The sequence below is a fragment of the Lutjanus erythropterus genome, chromosome 17, assembly GCF_056507025.1.
Source record: "Lutjanus erythropterus isolate fLutEry1 chromosome 17, fLutEry1.hap2, whole genome shotgun sequence".
Taxonomy (NCBI): Eukaryota; Metazoa; Chordata; class Actinopteri; order Lutjaniformes; family Lutjanidae; genus Lutjanus; species Lutjanus erythropterus.
In genome coordinates, this window is record NC_139333.1 from 36,481,578 (window position 1) to 36,501,620 (window position 20,043).

At 38.3% G+C, this 20,043-nt stretch overlaps 1 protein-coding gene across 1 annotated transcript in view; it reads left to right on the forward strand.

The window, feature by feature from the left end:
- The window catches only part of rbfox3a (RNA binding fox-1 homolog 3a), a 290,125-nt gene that overhangs the window by 236,793 nt on the left and 33,289 nt on the right, over positions 1-20,043 (forward strand). The window contains exon 11 of the mRNA XM_084740224.1: positions 2,944-3,022. Coding sequence (XP_084596350.1) covers positions 2,944-3,022 — 79 coding nt within the window. The remainder of the gene's footprint in view (positions 1-2,943; positions 3,023-20,043) is intronic.

Genomic DNA, 20,043 nt, shown 5'->3' on the forward strand with positions numbered 1-20,043 from the left:
TAGAGCCGCATTGCTGCATGTTCAACCACAATTCCAAAACAGCTTTGACTTCTGGGTGTTATTTCAAAAATTACGACACCAGTACCAATACCAGTACCCTTAGTGCTACCCGTACCAATGGAGGACTTCAGTTAGTACCTTTTTTTTAACTTCCATATATTAGAGCAGTGGCGGCTGGTCAACAGAGGGCACTAGGGTGCTGCCCCACCTCTCCCCACAACTTAAAATTTCAGTGAAGAAGACTTAATCACTTTAAAATGTATACTATATATTTCTTTAAATGACCTGTGTAGTTAGTGAGTAAAATGTATAATCTGCACTAAAATGTGTTGTTAAAAATGTTTTACGATGTCCAATGTTAGGGATAGGTCACGTGTTTCCAGCTTGTTTCCTCCACCCTCAGAATTTATCTGAATGCTGCTGGTTTACACATCATCAACTTCTGGGTGACAGCAGAGAGCAACTGGCTCGATCTACATCTGACAATTAATACAGCAGAGTGAGATGTGGTGATAGTTGGATTTAGTGCATCAGCTGCTAGAATGGAGTCATAAAATCCACAAAGTCACCATAAACATGTTTTGAGAGGAGAATGTTAGAAGAGAAGCTTAGAATCAAATAACCTGGACCTGATCAGCCAGCGTCATAAAACAACAACAATCAGAGGAAGATGATAAACTCCCTGAGGAGAACATAGTGACAGTGGAACTGGGACAGGTGATCTTCATAGAGGTGAACCAGGCTTGATAAAGTATTCAGATCCTTTAGTTCAGTGGAAAACATGAATACCACACTGTGAAAATACTCCACTACAAATAGAGTCCTACAGTCAAAACCTTACTTGAGTAAAAGTATGTAAACATTATCAGCTGTTATCAGAATGAAAAGTAAAAGTACCCACTGTGCAGTAAAATGCTGTCTGTCAGTAGCTAGTAACTGTACCTGTCAGGTAAATGTAGTGGAGTAAAAAAGCTAAGTAGAACTAAAAATAATATAAGATGGATGTAATTTGAAATTGGACTTAGATAAAGTACTTGAGTAAATGTACTTAGTTACATTCCCCCACTGGAGATGACAGAAGCTGAATGTGTGGTGTTGGTCTTTTACAAGCGTTTAAATAGTGCTGTTTTGTGAAGAAAAGTGGGCAAGACATCTTAAAGTAGGTACTTTGTATAAACCTGTCAGAGACATTTAACCACAGAGTCACTGAGAAATTTACATCTCTCAGGGAGAATTTATGTGCACAAAGTATGTTTTAAGCCACAAGATGGCAATTTTTAATTTATTTATTCTTAAATCTTGTTATTTTCTAATAGTGTTTTAGTGTGTGTTTAGTGTGTGTGCATAATTTTCTTCCATTGTCTGAAGGTTTTTAATATTACAAAGGATTTGCACCAATTGAAGTACTTTAACTTACCTTAACTAAGCAAGTTCCATTAGGTTATAAAACATGTTCATTTAGTTCTGCAAGTACAAATAAAGGCCCTTTTCATATATTAAAATACACTGGTGTGATACCTTAAGATGTTTGCCTGATTTTCATTGTTGCCCCCCCTGGAGAAAAATTCACCAGCCGCCACTGCATTAGAGTTAGTTTTGGTGCCATGCTGAATTATCAACTCTGTCAAACACTGTGCTTGACTTCATCACCGTTGACTCTATGTAGCTGCTAGCTGTAGCTGCTGCAGCATTCACATGTCACATTAAAATGAAGAGCACTTGCAGTGATTGGCTGCAAGCCAAACCATACACATAATAATATTTTTTCTAGATCTGGGTATAAAAGGGATCAAGTGCAGGTATAATCTGACTGGAGAATAGATCCTACTTGGTACTGGGTTATTTCAGTACCTTACCTTAAAGATACCTACCCAGCCTCAACTGGGACATGTATAAAATGTAAATAAAGACAGAATGTAATCAAATTCAGAATGAATGAATTTTTACCAAAAAAGTGGATCAGTTTGAACATTTAATATGTTGCCTTTGTACACTGTTCAATTCAATATACGTTGAAAAGGACTGTCATTGCATTCTGCTTTTATTATGTTTTACACAACATCCCAGCTTTTTTGGAATCAGGGTTGTAATTGGTTAGGGGTTCATGTGCTTTAACACAAGGCTAAATCTACTTTTATAACCTTTATTATTTCATTTGATGTTAAGCATCTATGGTTCATATTGCTTTATAAAAATGAGTTAAATTTACTTGCCCTCAACTAATTGACACACAGCAAACATGGGACCTTCATAGAAATATCTCATCTGTTATAGCTATCTGGTGGTCTGTACAATAAATAATATTGCTACCATGTGTAGTCTGCTGTTTGCTTTTGTGTGTACTTTTTAGGCTTACTGAAAAGTAAAAGTCAAAGCTGGGTTAGGCAGTTTATTTTTGGCATCACTGGGCAAAAGTTCAATAATAACCTTAAAGCATGATGTAATTCAAGTGGTCTGAGAGAAAACTAGACCCTTGTTCCTCCTCTTGGCTCTGTTTTCAGGCTTTTAAAAATCTATCCCATGACAGGACACTTGGGCCACTCACAGGTCTGTAAGATAGATGACTAGATGACCAGATGAGTCGGACATCTGAAAAGCATCTGTAATTGATGATGTGGGACTCAACTATCATCCTTCAGAACTACCTCCCACATTTGTTCCTGGGCTCCCTAGCATGTTGATCCAACTCTGCCTTGATGTTTTATAATAATGGACCAAGAGACTGGACCATGGGTGATTTAAGTCCTAGTCAAACACTCCTGTACACAGATCCTTGCAGGGATACTGTCATGTTTGATAAATGCAGGGCATGATATTTGCAATAGATCCATGAATTGTGTTTAGCTATATTTATCTGTTGAAATCTTTTAGAAGCTAGATCTTATTTTTTTATATATATATTGTTATAGTAAATACTGTTTCTGCCTGTTTTCTCCTCTATAGTTATGGCAGAGTCTATGCAACAGCAGATCCATATCACCATACGATTGGTCCTGCAGCCACATACAGTGTGGGCACTATGGTGAGTCTGTTCCCTGTTTTTTAGCTGCTGACTGACTGTATGAGGTATCATGATGAACTGGGTCAAGTGGACACATGGATGTTTGACTTGACCCATTTTACACCTGAACTACTCTTGTGAAGTACCAAACTAATTGAACTCATGACTCAAATCAAATAATTTGCTGATCTTCAACAAAAGAGCCTTTTTACCCTTCAGCTTGTTGTTTCTGAGTTGTGTTTCCCTCTGAGGGATCCGTGTTAATGTTTAATGTGAATCTTTGCCACTTCAGTAAATGAAAAAGGGACACTGCCTTATTCTCAAACTCCCCATTCAATTTCATTGGCCTGAAGCTACTTGCTTGAAATCCAATCAAGACTGAGAATTCCTCCCCACAGGAAACAGTCTCTTCAAATTTTTCAAGGGGAGATAGTCGAATGGTTAATGTTTGTTTTTAGCTAGCTTTGCAGCTAACATCAAAGATGAAAAAAATCTTTCTAAAGAAAGAAACCGAGCACCCCAGAAGATGGGGGAGAAAGAGAAAGTACGTTTTCTTTTGTGGTAGGGACGTCCTCCAAAGATTAACAACCATCTAGTACATGCTTCAACATGCCGTGGGAGATTAAAGTAGAAAGAGAGAAAGACAGACCACAAAAAAAGGAAACGTAGGAGATGGAGAGGCAGAATTAAAGTTCTGCGGCTAGAGCTGCTGCTCGGTGGAGCATCTTGGACTCCAGACAGATGAGAGTTGATGCGCTGACGTGCTTGTGGTGATGGAAATCGAAAGCCCTACCACCAACCCCATGTGTCCCCCAAAACACTCCCCTACCTCCCTTAGTGCAGCTGCTAGCTAAAAGCCTTCATTAATTACGACCATTTTTTCCTCTTCATTTACTTAATTAAAACAGTGGCCTGTGTTTTCCTCCTTAGTACTCTATACTTTCTTCTCTTTTGTCTTCAAATTACTCCTCCCTTTTTCCCCATCCTCCCATATCCAGACCCTTCACAACTAATTTTTATTCCTGGTTCTCAATTTAAAAGCACAACAACACTCAATGAATTAATCCCAGACTTTATCATGCCTTACATTTTGAGCTATAGCCCCAAACCAAACTTAATAAGACCAAACTCATTGGATCTACGTAATGATGATGAGACTGATAAAGATAGAGTTATGGGTTGTGTAAGTGAATTATTGTGACTACAATTTCTAGATGAGCAGAATTTTAAATGCTACTAAATCTATGCATTGTGCCTTGTGTGGTTCTTTTGGATCCCAAGTTCTATTTCCCACATAAATAGAAAAGTTGGGATATTTTTTAATTAGCGTTTCTTTGAGTTTGTGAGTTCAGGTCTGTGTGGATGTACACAGGATGAGGTATTCTGGACTAGGCCGGCCTACTCTTGTGGCCTTCTGGATGCAGGTTTTTTCTCTTTCACACATCCAGCACATATTAGGAGATTGTACACAAGTTGGAAATGCTCCGTATGGCTCAGGTGAGGGAGGGCAGGTCTGTAATGTTGAAGATCAAAAGAGCCATTTTTTTTTTTTAAAGGTTATTTTTTTGCCTTTATTGACAGTGACAGCTGAAGGTATGACAGGAAAGGGGGGTGAAGAGACAGGGGATGACATGCAGCAAATGAGCCGCAGGCGGGATTCGAACCAGCGGCCGCTGCAGAGGACTAACAGCCTCAATACATGGTGCGCACGCCCTACCGACTGAGCTATAGGGGCGCCCAACAGAGCCATTTTTGACCACAAAAAGAAAGAAGAAAAATCTGTCTGGAGCCACAGCTATTAAATTCTCTCTTTTCCCTGAACATTTTCTCTTTTTTAATGTGACATCCATGAGAGCTTATAGAGACTCCGGAAGATTAGTCACCGCCAAAATTTAGAGGAAAAGGCACCAAGCCACAGATTTGGGCTGCGACACACATTTTAGTTGACAAAATATTAAAACTTTTTTTTTTATTTGCTGTATAGGCTACATATTTTTACTGCTGGAGAATGTCAGAATAACCTTACACTGTAAAAATAGTTGACACAATTCAAAATTTCAGGGCAACATATTGCAATAGATTTTTGAGTTTTAAGCCCAACTTTTTAACTTCTAAAGTAAAGTTTAAAAAGTTACTATATAAGAATATATATAGTACTATATTCTTTAGATGAGATGATTTAATTTCTTCTTTAGATAAACTTGAATCTTTGAGTTTTAAAAATTAAAAAAAAGAATTTCAGAAATTGGTAACAGTGAGCTGTGAATCTGACGTTATTATTTTGGTGTCTGAAAATTAAAAGTTATATTATTGAAAAGTTTTAAGCATCATTCACTTTAACTTCAATGCATTTATTCAATATTCTTTGACAGATATTTTTTGTGGGGTTTCTAAAACTTTAAGTTTAGAAATTTTAGTTTATCTAAAGAAAACAAGTAAATTATATTATAAAAACTTGGTAGTTGGTAAAACTTTTTCAAAACTTAAGAATTTGAGTTGGTCTTAAAACTCAAAACTCAACTGTAATATGCAATGCATACTCATATCTGTAATATGTACATTAGTTTTTACAATGCAGACCTACAACAATGATACATGAAAATGTAAAAAAAAAAACAACAACAACAACAACAAAACAGTATTCATTTTGCACCAGAGAGATAGAGCCACTTGCAGCTCCAGTGCCACAGACCACAGGTTAAACAGCTGTAAAACCCAAACACACACATAATGTGTGACCAATAGCACTAATTTAAATGTGGAGACACAAGGATTCCACCTGAATGCAACAATATGTTAACAAAATTGAATAAAGTCTTTTTTGGCTCCAGAGGGACCTCTGTGAAAACTAATATATTGCCTCAGTCAGACAGGACTGAAGTCTATAAGTCTGAAGATGAAAAAACTCTGGGGGCAACTCACTAGTGGCACCCAAATCTCTCAGTAGGAGCCAAATGCCAGAAAAAAGACTTACTAGAATATAAACATAAATATCTCTATTTCTGTAGCAACAATTTTATAGTGATCAATATTGTTGAAAGAATTTTTACAAAATTGATAGACAAATATTGTCATTTAACGCAATCTGCAGTTTGAAGAGTTGTCGGGTATTGATGTTTTTGTCAAGCGACAGGGTTGGTCTGAACAGAGCCTCAGTGTCTAGAACATGGAGGGATACAGATTCAGACTATTCAGCTTTACAGGAGGACTTAGATTTAGGAAATCATCTTGTTTCTGTCAGGAAAAAAACATAACTTGGCTTTTATTGCTTATGTAGTTCATCTGCCATCTATACATGATAGCATTATGAGCAATTTTTTAAATTCTATTTTATTTATTCATTAATTTTGGGGGGGGTGAGTTGACTGGAGAGCTTGGCAAATGTTTGGCGTGCTTAATGTTGTTATGAGCAGCATTTTTGGGGTAGTTAAGGTGTCCAAACATAATCAAGTGGCTGACAGCTTTAACTATATTTGTTTGGTCAAAATACAATATAAGCATTTTTTTCATATGAAGCTGGGGCTAAAAAGCTCATTTAGTTTGGAATTTGTGTCTCACTCGCAGTTTTAAAAATCCAACTTCTAAAGCCATGCTCATGTACATACAGCTGTCACACACATACTCAAATTCTTTCACTGCACAAATTTCCAAACCACCATGTCCACAAAATCACTCTAAATCAAAAAAAGAGGCAAGTGGAAAAAGGGAGGAATGGTTCTTTGGAGGAAAGAGAGGACTTCATTTAATATCAATATTACAAATAAAAGTTTACACTGAATACTGATTGGAGCTTTTTCATCTTTGATGTTGCAGGCTAGCCTTTACAGAGGAGGGTGCAGTCGCTTCACTCCCTACTAGAAAAGAGGGAGACACGCCCCCTTTCCTTCCCCGCAAAACAGATAGAAAAAACAGCGACAAATGAGATCACTAAATTTCCATCTTCACCCTCTTCATGGAAAACTAAAAACAAAATGCTTCCAGGTGGCAAACATGACCCTGAAATGCAAGAATTCAAGTTTCTCCCCTATTTACAGAGTGTACACATTGTCATTTAATAATGTAATGTACTTATTTTGGAAAAGAACATGTTGTTCTGTGTTGACTTGAATGTATTTGCATTGACATGTCTGTAGTGGAAAAAATGCCACAATAGTCAATGTGGACAAGTGAGAAAAGAGTTGAACTGGGCAACTTTTAGTCTCCCACCTCACAGTTTTATTCTTTAAGTTATTGGTCGGCAACTCGGCTCCTTTGGGGTGGCCTTTTTGTGCTGGTTTTAATTCCATCTAATTTCCCGACCTTTATTGTTTCAATTAGCCATTTCCCTACATGCATGAAGAGCACTAACGCTCAGCAATTCCAGTTTGAGCAACAAATTCTGGATGTGGATTTAAGTAAATGATACAGCCATTCCACCCCTTCAGAGAACTTTCTTCATTCTAAGAGAGCTAATAACTGGAGCTGGGTTTCAGACTGACTTAATAGGAACCAGAGCTGTTCAGCCCAAAGGAGGTGAAACTGCAACAAAATGGCTACCAGGAAGTGATGCACTGTGAAAACCAGAAGTTGAGAAGATGTATTATTGGATCTGAAGGGAAGAAGTGATGTATAGCAGTGTGTAGAGAAAGAGCTATGGCAGTCATTGCACAGCGAGCAGCAGCATGTTAGAGTCCATTGATCTTTGACATCATGCCAGTGGCAGAAGGTATCCCATTACTGCTGAAGGCTTTAAAGGAGAAAACAACATTATTTCCACACAAAACGTCTCAGTGTTTCATATCTCGTCACATACTGCACATACTAAGCAATAATCCCACATTTAATATATATGCATATAGAGGAATATATTTGTCTTCTCACAGATGGGAGAGTGTGATCATGTTAAAGTCACAGTAGTCACATTCTGGCCACTAGAGGGCAGAAACACATCAAAACACACTGAAGGATGCAGCCACTACATATCACAGGCAAAAAAAAAAAAAAGCCCGATAACTAGAGTAGACTAGTTTCACCATCTCCAGCCTGACATCATACTCATGAAAGCTCAAACCAATCAGTAGTGAACAACATATCTGTCCTGTAGATATTTTCAGTGGACATGAAAGCTGTGGTAGCATTTTCTATTAATATATTTGTTTTTTCACAATGAGCAAATAATTTATTTTGTTATTTTAGTTAATGGACTTAGAACAACCTGTACACTTGTCCTGCCCACACTTCTCTGTGGCTATTTTTTTTTCATGGATATAGACTGTCATCTATACAGGAAGTTGATGTCCCCATTCTCAGTCTTGTCTGCAAAGCTCTGATTGGTCAGACACCAGAAAAAAGCTATCACTTAGCTCACACTTTCACTGGGCAGGCAGTAAAATGGTCCAGTCTAGGTGAGAGTGCTCCCTACTACAGTTTGATTATTTCTGGAGAGGTTTTATTGAGGCTAAACATCAATGAGTCATCAGGGCTGGTTGCACCAAGAGGCCTTTCGCCTGGTCCTAAACTAAGTCAGTCATAAGTTGGCATAAAGTCAAAATCTTACCTGTTTGTTTGCCTTGCTCAGGAGATCTGTCCAGTTTTTCCACTCATTGTCATCTGAACGAAGACTGAATAATCATTTATGGCCTCCGTTATTTCTCCCCAAGTCGACTTCCTCTCCTTATTTGTTATTGTGTTAGACTGCTTGGTCAGTGTTTTCTTGTGCTGTACAACTCTATTACTTTTCTTATTTCAGTGTCTGTGAAACTGCCTTTTTTTTCTCCTCCATAACAACAAATTAGAAACAATTAGCTACACATTACTGAGACAGCTGTAGATTATTAACAATGTAGACACACATGGATGTGCATCACTAAAACTGGGCGCAATTAAGACTTGGTTTCAGTTTGGTTTTTCCAAATTATGTAAAGTCCATTCTACAAACAGGGCTTAACAAAGACTGACTTAGCAGTTAGGGCCAAGTTTAGTAAAGACCAGTTAGTGAAATCAATCCCTGTTGAAGAGCCTATGAGTTGAGCCTCATGTTGTCAGTTGCAGCTGCAGAGTTTTACAAAGCTAGTCATGCCGGAAAATATACGTACTACATGTCTACCGAATTATGATGGAAATAGAGACAGGCATCCTTTCTATTGTGATAAAGGCCCCATTTCCTCAACCTTATTTTTGCACACTGTGCAGCTCTGAGGTTAAATGCTCATAAACCAGGGCAGACCCTTGCACAGCTTCTTGTCCAATAGGCTAAGATCAGCACTGGGCTGACAGCACTGTCAATAAAGAAGCATCTTGAGTGACAGCCACTATCACAGATACTTAAAGTAACAGCCTGCAGCTCAGGAAATTCTTTTTCAAATACAATAGCTTTTGCCAAATTTACTTCTACTGTACTTAGTTTCCCCATGATCAGCTCATCAAATGCCTCTGAAAACTAAAGCTGACAAGATTACTACAATACTTAATTTAAATGTTAGATTTGAACAGATAAATGAAACCAATACAAAAAAATAGATTTTAGCCACTCAGGGCCTAATCTTACACTGATCTAAAGTGCAAGTGGAAAGTGTGAGGCACAATGGATTTAATTTATTTAAGGTGTGTCCAAATCCACCTTTGCCGTCTCACGCCAGGGGTACGAGTGGTATTTTACCCTGCCCTGCCCCTTGCAACACCAGCGCAAAGCGGGATACACCTATCAGGTGTGCCCTCATTAATTCACAGGCGAGTTTAGGCCTAACATGCAATAAACCAATCAGAAAGTCAGCTCTCATCACCTTTAAGAGGCAGGTGAGCCAGCAGCATAAGCGGTGGCAGCATGATGGCAGATTTACCAGGAGGAAACAAAGAGAAAAGATTTTCAAAGCGAGGAGACAGATCTCCTGGTTCAAGGAGTGAGAGCATGAGAGCACACAATATATGGAGACAACAGGACGTCTCCAAAACAGCTTCATGTGTAAATAGTTTATTTTACATTAACACCTGCAAAAAAACAAAAAACAATGCAATAAATGAAGCGCAAATGTCATGCAGATATGTTACTGGTTATGTTTTACACTGAAGCACCTTGAAATTGTGTTATATTTTATAATGAATTATTATCATCATCATCATTATTATGCAGCTCTGCTGGCTGAGGAGCGGGGCAGAGAGATGGTGCAGTAGAGAGGGGAGGTGAACCGATCCAGTCTAGTCATGAAACTGCTTGGCTCCATTGGCCCACCTGAGCCAGGTGGAGGAGCACTTATGCGGCTCTCTGTGCTCCTCCTTCTTCTCCTCTCCCACCTAATCTTCATCTCCTCCTCCCATCCTCGCTCCTCTGACCCGCTATCAAACAATAAGAAATGAGTTTCTGAAGTTTGAAGTCCGCAAAATTACGCACAGATTTATCCAACCAGCTCTGACAGAAGCACACATAACTTTTTCTCTCTGGGTCGGGCCAGATGTGTGGTCAACTATAGTGTCTTGTGTATTTTGTACATATGTTATAGGTCACAATTGTTTAATCCTTATTTTTCTGGATCACAACAAACAGGCAGACACAAACACTACAGCTGCTCCAGCTGTCATGCTGACTCATCTGATAAACATGATCTGACGCTGTGATCCCATCCCATGCACCCTTTGCTGGTCTGTTTAGATTTATTAGGCTTTGTTATTATTTTTAATTTTGTAATTGTAATTATTTTCCTTATTAGTGAGTTTATCTGTAAAGACACATGCAGGCACAGCTGTTTAACATTACTGAAAAGTGATCTGTGATTGTAGAGACGTGTGCTTGCCTCAGCCAAGCACGAGACATATGCACACACTTTTAACTTCAATATTTACACTTTTTTGCTGATATAAAATATGTTCAAATGACACTTTACTAATCCACACTCTCATGTGAGGAAAAGAATGAACATAAATGAAGGTGTTTCGTCATTGTGAAGACGTGTGTGTGTGTTTCAAAGACCACAGATTTCGTGCTTTGACGAGGTTTTAGCTAGTCTAAAGCACAAGTGGTTTTTACTCCAATGTGCCGAGCACAAGATACCGAACGCGCCGGGCCACGCCTTCATTTTGCCTTCATGTTTATACCTCCTGCTCACAGCTACACAGACCAGACACAAGTGCATTTGCTATCTTGCAGACATGGCAAGAATGGCATTTGTGCTGGTGTAAGGTAGCAAAACCACTTGCGCCAGGGGTGCAACAGCTCTGTGCTGGGTGTAAGATAGGGCCCTCCATGTCATTTATCTTTAATGGGATAGAGACTAAAAACATCTGCCTGCTTCTTCATTACTGACTGTCCAATAAAGGAAAAAACACAAAAAAGGTGCAATATACTATCTACCAGCAGCCTTTTTGTGTAATTTATTAGGCTATACATTAGTATTCTTTACGCTGTGCTTATTATTGTTAGCACTGACAGGAATCTTTTTGGCAGAAGTTGGCTAAAGTGAAAACGTGTCGCTCCAGGGAAGAAGTGTAGTTTGCAAAAACTGTCTCAGGCCATCTTACTGGATGTCAAGTAAAAGAAGGAGATATAGGATCTTAAATGCAAACAGTTTGAAAAGTTTTCAGTGAGATGAGTTGTCACCCAGAGCTCTAATTCAAGACCAATAAAAGGAAAGAAACAGAAAAAAGAGCAGTGAAGCCAGTGCATTGATAGCTGTTCAGATCAGTCATTGTAGTTAAAACCCTCTCATATCAGCTGCTGCCTCAAATAGTTCTTCAGTCTGTTTTTCTCTCATTCTCTACTGAGAGAGACTGTCTCTCAAGGTGACCAACCCCCACCACCCCTTACCCCCAGGTTTGGTATGTTTTAAGAGGTTGTCAGGCTGGTGTGCGGAGACAGCTTGATAAGTCCTGGAGGGTCATTCAGAGAGCAGAAAGACTGCTCAACCTAATAACCTCAACTCTCAATCAAAACCCCAGATAACTGTTATTTATGGAAGGGTGTCTAAGCCCAATAAAGGTATCTGATTTTTCAATTGGATGGGTGTATTTCATTTTTTCAATATAACCACTTTGACAAATCTTTAATGATAGGAGATTTAGAAAATAAAAATTGAGACTGAGGGCTAGGAAAGGTTGAGAATCCAGAAGGCGGTGTGAAAAGAATAGGAGATGAATACTCACGCTGTTCAGTATTGAGCTCTTTTTTTACTGCTCATCTTCACCAGGACTCCTTGGCAGAAGAGATGTTGTAATTCAACCTGTTCTTATCCAACTCCTCTAATACCAATGTTTTGTCACAGCCCCTTGGTGTTTCATACAAGCACACAAGGTGCCTGTATGAGGTGCACCAGGCTGTCCATTCACTCTAATATTGACCCATTTGTGACACTATAAGTTGCTATGATCATGTGATCCATTCTCATCCCAGCTCATAAACTACTGACACTGTTTTGTTATGTCCCTTGCTGTGTGATACTGCCAGAAAGCCTTATTAATATGTGATTAACATTGTGAAGCAGTTGCAGTTTGGGTAGGTTGTGTTGTGTTACATGAGCGACTTGCAAGACAAAAGCCACATGAAGCATGTAACACTATGTACCTTAAAAACTTCAATAACGTTTTGATGTCACATAGGAAACAAACCCCGGTTTCCTGGGTCAAAGTCCCATGTTTGTTTGAGCCTTCCATCCATCCCACCTTCTCCAGATGTGGACTTCTTTCTTTTTACACTACACTGACAGCCTGGTGCATCTCTTTCAGCTGCTAATGGGTACCATGCATGTCTGTGAGTCATCAAGGGGCGGTGAGAAAACATCTGTATTGAGTTGGGAATGAGTACCGGCTAAAGGATTTTAAAATATGGGCTTGACACACCAAAAAAGCTCAGCGCTGGCTCAACTAGAATTTTATTATATTGATTTATTTAAGTATTTTCCTGTTAGAAGAATAGTGAGCTTGATTAGGCTTGCTTGTCAATCTCTGGCTTGCAGTACACAGCACAAACAACAGTAAAAAATAAAGGTTGTTCAAAACAGCAGCCTGTTACAGAACTGATTGTCGGTGGCAGAATTGCAATGTTATATTTGTTTTGAGCAGCTAAATGTGTCAAAATCAACAAAAGAGGATTTTGCATTGAAAATGTTCCATGTTGCAAATTTAGAATAACAAGCCCCAGAGTTGTCCAATTTAATTAAATAGCCATAAATGAATTACTCTAGGTATATAAAATGAGATCTCACTCATCAAAACACCACCACTGGCAAGATATTCCAGAGTGTAGCTTTAAAGGTATAATATATAACATTTACACATTAAAATGTCTAAAAATAGCTAGACTTATGTTGACTCATGTTCTTACAGTATCCCAAATATTCCCAACAATGTTTGAATACAGCCAAATTTTTAACTGTGTTTCATTTGGTTGCCTGTTTGCCTAAATACAGGGAAAATGACCAGACATAATGTGAAAAAAACTTTAATCCAATGTCTGTGAACATGATTTCTGCCTGAGTCATGTCAGACAGATTTTTTTTAAATCTGCATTGGTGGTTGTTTAACAAAGAAGACAACAACTTCCATGATCCCACACAACACCTTTTGTTATCATATTGATGTGAGAGACCCCGAGCAGCAGACATTACATGCTGCACCACTTAGGAGACCTATGCTAAGATCAACACAGGCAACACTCCCTAATACACCCAAGCATTCACTTACTCACTGATCTCACTCCTTCTCTCTCCCACACACACATACACACACAAACGCAAACTCTCCCACCAGTAAATAGCATCTGTGCCTGCTGTGTCTGATGGGATCGTAAAGAGAGGAGTCAGTAGTGCAGGAAGAAAGGGGAGTGTGAAGAGAAGCAGCAACCAAGGCAATTTACCCCACAGATTAGAGATAAGAGAGTTCAGTCAATAAGCACTGATCTCATTTGAAGATATACCAGACTGACTAGACTCTCTCTCTCTCTCTCTCTCTCTCTCTCTCTCTCTCTCTCTCTCTCTCTCTCACACACACACACACACACACACACACTCTCTTTCTCTCTTTCTCTCTCTCTCTCTCTCTCTCTCTCACTCACACACACACACACACACACACACACACACACACACACACACACACACACACACACACACATTCACACTAGTTTGTCTATTGCTGTCACTGTTGTGTTGACGGTCTTTTCTCTACCTTTCTTGTAGTTTCCAAAAGGATCAGGCCATGATTGTTACAGTAAATATGGATTGGACAAATCTCCCACTCCCTGTCTAACCACGTCTTCTCTTCTTTTTTTTTTTACACAGACATAATGTGGCCTTAATCTAACATGTCTGCAGCCTCTTAAGACAAGACAACTCCGTACAACTTTCCCTCTTAGTTTCTCTATGTTTCACTCTATGCTACATTGCATTTTCCAACAATACATGGGGGGAATTTGAATTGGGACAAAATTGGGGAGAAATAAAAACTACTTCTACTACTACTAATAATAATAATAATAATAATGATAATAATAATAATAATAATAATAATAATAATAATAATAATAATAATAATAATAATAAATACAGCCCCAAACTGATAAAAGCCCCAGAAATATGTGAGAAATACAGCCCGACCTGACTCAAACCCATTGGGTTCCATTGGGTCCGGCCGGGTCCCATCGGGGTCAGGCACAGATCCCAAGCTCAGCTACAAATGGAAATGAATCTGCTACTGAAAATAGTCTTTAACAAATGCACTATTTCCTCCTGTTTGAGTAATGTGTCCCACTGTTTAAAGACATTATTGAGCTGTTTACAGATGGAACTTTATATTTTTAAGTCACTTTACATTTTCAGGAGGGACTAATGGAAGTGCCATAGAATGATTAGGTATGTCGGTCAGTATTTTGATTTGGACTGATTTAAAGCTACTAAAACAAGTTTTTTATTAGTTATGAAACAGACTTAAATTGAGTCTTATTTCTTTATATGACCTACATAAATTTATGAGACCATCTGCAAGGCGATTGGCTGTTTCTGTATAGTTGGTCTTAATGTCTGCCTCCAGGTCAGAGTCTCCATGGCATCAGGTGAAAAAAGCCTGTGTTTCCATTTACAGTGAGTAGCATGTTAGCCAGTTACAGTAAAGTAGAAGGAGCTTTTTCTTCAAATAATTTTGACAGTATATTTTTTGATTATTATAGTGGAAACACTACTACTTTTATCCACAAGATGCCTCCAAAATCCACACAATATGAAAGTTCTTTGTAGTTATACTCTAAGTATTTCAGTTTTAACTGAACATAACTGATTCATCCTTCATTTTACATGAGATTGTAAAGATATACACTCTCACACACAGAACATGCTCACAGAGTTGAATGTGCTTTCAGTGGTGATGGGATATCAACTGCTTTTCAGAACAGTTATGTAAATAGAAATATGGTGTTTGTCTTTTTTTTATCCATTGCTCTTCCATGCACTTTACAATTTTTTAATGTATGTTGTTCTTAAGGTTCTAGTCATTTGCCAGTATTTGTGTATCATAGAAAGACATGTAATAGCATAGTATTTATTAGTCTATTATTTAGAGCGATATTAACATTAGGTTCCTAAACTTCAGAAAAAGAAAATATATATTAAAAGGGAAAACATGTTATTCCTTTTCTATGGCTATATATCAGTGATTAGGGGTTAAACAATGGCAACATTTTATAGGACAAAAAAGGCTTTAATTCTGTTTTTGTTAGATTGAATTGAATGTCTTGTGGTCATATTACTGTGTGAGGTGTGTTTTGTTAAGCCATAGGCCTACTACTGTCTATAGCAATGTTTCCTAAATAACCTCTGTGTCTCCCAGCTCTTGGGCAAGATATTTTATTTATCTGCAGCTCCTCTGTTTGTTTGAGCTTGTTTCAGTTGGGGGAATTGAGAGCACAAGTTTAAATGACTGTCAGTCTTTTTCTTGGGTTTATGACATCACTAAAACACAAAGCCTGTGTTGAGGAATGAAGCAGCCAGCAGTGGGCTGAGGGAACAAAGATGGTGACATCACTGAAGTCCAACAAGTTTCTCCTTTTACTCGGTCCTCCCCAAAACAAGTAGAAATTCTTAAAGAAATAACATATTTCAATATCTGGACATGAATCATCAAGTAGAATCATCAGCTCCTGTTTTCACATTTGTCAGAGCAAAACTGCCCACTCTGTCTTACTTCTGACACAGTGGTTTTGAGGGCTGTACAGAGTTTTCAGCCAAGGCAGCTCCTAACGCAATCTTAGTTCTTTGGCAATTTATGTGATGAAAGTCCCTGTCTCACGAGGCTGCGTAGGCAGCCATTAAATGATTGCCTGTTTAATTGGCTCTGTTAATGCAGTCATCTGTAAGATGGCACCATGGGCCACCATCCAAATACAAAAAGGTTGACTGTGGATTTTTCTTTCTCCCTTTCTCATTTTTTCTCTGAACACTGACACACGGGGGTGGACAATGAAACCAAAAATTCACCTATGCAGGACTTCAAAGTTGAAGAAGCTGAAGCAGAATTTGAACAGTATGTATCAGCTGTGTAAAGGCTGGAACATGCTTCACCAGGCAGCACGTAGCACATAACATGCACTGGGGTCATTAAAAGAAATTCCATCCCAGCATCACAGCATTTCATGAAATAGTCACAAAGTGTAATCTATAAATTTGTGTACATGGGTACAAATTGTCAATATTTTTCATGACAGTGAGCACAACTTTCAAAGAAATAAGGTATAACAGTTAATAAGATTGAGATCGAAGATCAAAGGAGATAAAATTAAACAAGAAAAATATCAAATTAATTCACATGAGGGAGTGCTAAGGATGAATTAGCTTCTTCCCACAGCCTGAGGGAAGGAACTGCTCTTTAGTCTGGTGGTACAGTAGCAGATACACGCTGTGGCTGGGGTGGGTGTTGTCTTTTAGTACCAGTGATGCACTGGGCAGTTTTACTACTTTACCGCTATAGGGCTGTGCACATCCCATGATGCCAGCTTCTGATGTTTCCATTCAGGATGCTTTCTACTGCTCCTCTGCAGAAGTTAAAGGGATAGTCAACCCCAACATGAAAATTCGGTCATTATCTACTCACCCTCATGTCAGTTGAGGGTCTGGTTTATTTTGCGAGCCCACAAAGCACTGTTGGAGGAAAACAGCAAACTTCCAAATCTCCCAAACAATGTAAGCAACCAGTTTTCAAAAATAAATAACAACTGATAAAAAATGCCATAAATCATGTCTCCAAGCTAAGGATCTACAGTGAAGATCCAGACTAAAATATGGTGTAAATAATAGGGATGCACAGATACCACTTTTTTTCAGACTGAGTACAAGTACTTACATTTGGGTACTTGCTGATAGCGAGTACCAATACGAGTACTTAATAATGCCATTAAAGTTCTTACAATAACTTTTTAAATATGTTTTATTTTCATTAGATGCTCACTTTCTAAATGTAACAAATCATTGTTGCTGTTTCATGCTACAAGTGTAACCATAATTACTGTACACATTACATTTTTAGGTTATTTGTAGAAAGTTACTTTACTGATTTTGTGTTCCTTATTAAGCTACAGTTTACTGTGTATATTTCAGTATAATAATTTCACAACATTATTATGGACTTGCAGAATTAAGTTTACTAATATAAATTGTGTTATATATGATAATTATTTTATTATCATTTACAGCATTTTACCTAGTATTTTAATTTAACATTTAGATGTGTAGTATTTAAGTTTCTTCTTCATGTCCCTCTTGTCTTAGAGCTAATTAGTTCCTACCTGTCAGTGTTTAGGGGGGGCAGGTATGAGTGTGGTGCCATGTGCAACAGTTTTGTTGCTGTGAACCTCAAAGAGTGAAGTTGCATGTCCTGTGCTATCAGGCCGTTTTGGTGAACAATACGTACACAAAGAGAAGTTGTACCACTTTATTACGAAGAAAGGGGCAGCTGTGTTTTTTCTTCGTCTTTGGATTAATTTGCCAAGGCATCAACTAGTTTACACCCACTAGGACTTACTGGACAGCGGCTGGCTGCAGTCTACAGCTACACTCTGTTTATTTCAGTTTTACATGGACTTACATGGACTTTTACGGACAGTTTCCAAAGTCGCTGCAGTCATTAGTGGATGATGTTGAGGACAGCGAGTCCTTCGCTGACAGTGGTGGACAAAGTACTCAACACCAGTACTTGAGTCAAAGTATAGATACTCCTGGTCAAATATTACTCAACTACAAGTGAAAGTTTTACTTGAGTTAAAGTACTAGAGTACTTGCTTTTAAAAATACTTAAGTATTCAAAAGTACATGTTTTTAAAAACACTTAAGTATCCGTATCCAAAAGTACAAATTACAAAATACATTTTCTAATATCAATACATGCTGTATTGTTTTCTCGATGCATTTACAGAAGCTTGTAACTCTCTGAAACCACCTGATGATGCACTGACCTGCTTGTAGAACCACTCTGCTACACAAAGTCTATAGAAACACCTATAAAAACTTCAGCATAGAAATACAATCAAAAACAAAACGGACAGTTATTGTCATTTTCTGATGTAAATGTATTAAAATCACATCATAAAATTAGATTGTAGCCAACTGTAAGGACTTCACCAAGTCTGTTAAATAACTGAGATTTCTTTCTGTCTTCAGGGGCAGTATATACATGAATTATGTGGTATTTTTCACCCCAATAAAAACAATCCAACTTTAAAAACTACCTGGAATAATTAATAATTATAATAACATCTTCAGATTTCATTTTGTCTTTGTCCTGCCGGCACCATTACCGCTTGTTGTTTGAATGAAAGAGGGAGAGTTTGCTTGTTCTTGTTACAGAGTGCGCCTGGACGTATTTCTGCTTTTACATCAGTCCCATTTGAGAGGAGCTACTGTGATTGGTTTCTTCTTGTGAGGAACACAGCATGTGACCAATTGTATTTTAGAAAAGAAAAAACAGCAACAGCTGACTTCAAAGCTGTGCTTAGTCGAACATGTCTAGGAACAACCTTCCTAGAAATGTAGTGAAGTCAAAAGTACAATATTTGTCTTTGAAATGTAGTGGAGTGAAAGTCAAAAGTTTCCAAAGAAACAAATACTCAAGTAAAGTACCGATACTCAAAAAATGTACTTAAGTACAGTACTCAAGTAAATGTACTTCATTACTGTCCACCACTGCTCGCTGATGATGATGATGATGTGGCCAAAAAAAGAGGGTAAGCATCAGCAAACACCTTGAACTCTGCATTGTGGTGATTCTTTAGATGTTTACTTGTATCAAGCGGCTACTTTTCGTGACGTGGTATCGGGTGTTCGGTATCGGAGTAGTTTTATGAATACCAGTACAAGTACATGAGGTCAGTATCGGAACGATACTCGATGCTGAGATTGGAATCTGTGCATCCCTAGTCAATAACATTATTTTTTTGTTTTTAGTCAACTTGGCATGTTGGGGCTTTGGAGGACTTGTATTACACCAGAAAAGCAGTATGGAGGCATTTTATATTTTTTTGGTCACCATTCACTTCCATTGTTTGGGAGATTCTGCAATGCTGTTTTCCTGTGAAACTCCAGCAGTGTTTTGTGGACTAAAAACTAAACCTGACCTTCAGTTGGCATGAGGGTGAGTAGATAATACCTGAATTTTAACTTTTGCGTGACCCTTTAACAAGATGTAAGCATGTACACAAATCTAATAGCCTAGATTGAATTTCGCCTCTATTTCATGAACTGCTGTAAGACTGTGTTGGAAATTCACATAGCTATAGTGCAAATAATAAAGTATATCATTTATATGTGTACATTTATACACACACATATATACATGTATGCTCAGTGTTGCACCTTCGAGATCCATTCAGTGTACCTCCAGAGTCAGTTTGTGTTGTAAATGACTGTGGCTCCAGTCGAAAGCCACACAGACCTCTATGGGATTGTGGGTGACAGAGCCCGAGTCAGAAGACTTATGAACAGAGCAGGCTTCTACAGCCAGAGCAGCCACATGGGAGCCAATTTAAAGGCCACATATATTTCATAAAGCCATAGTAGGACTCATCACAGCAACAGTCCAAGCAGAAGCAGAGTTGAAGA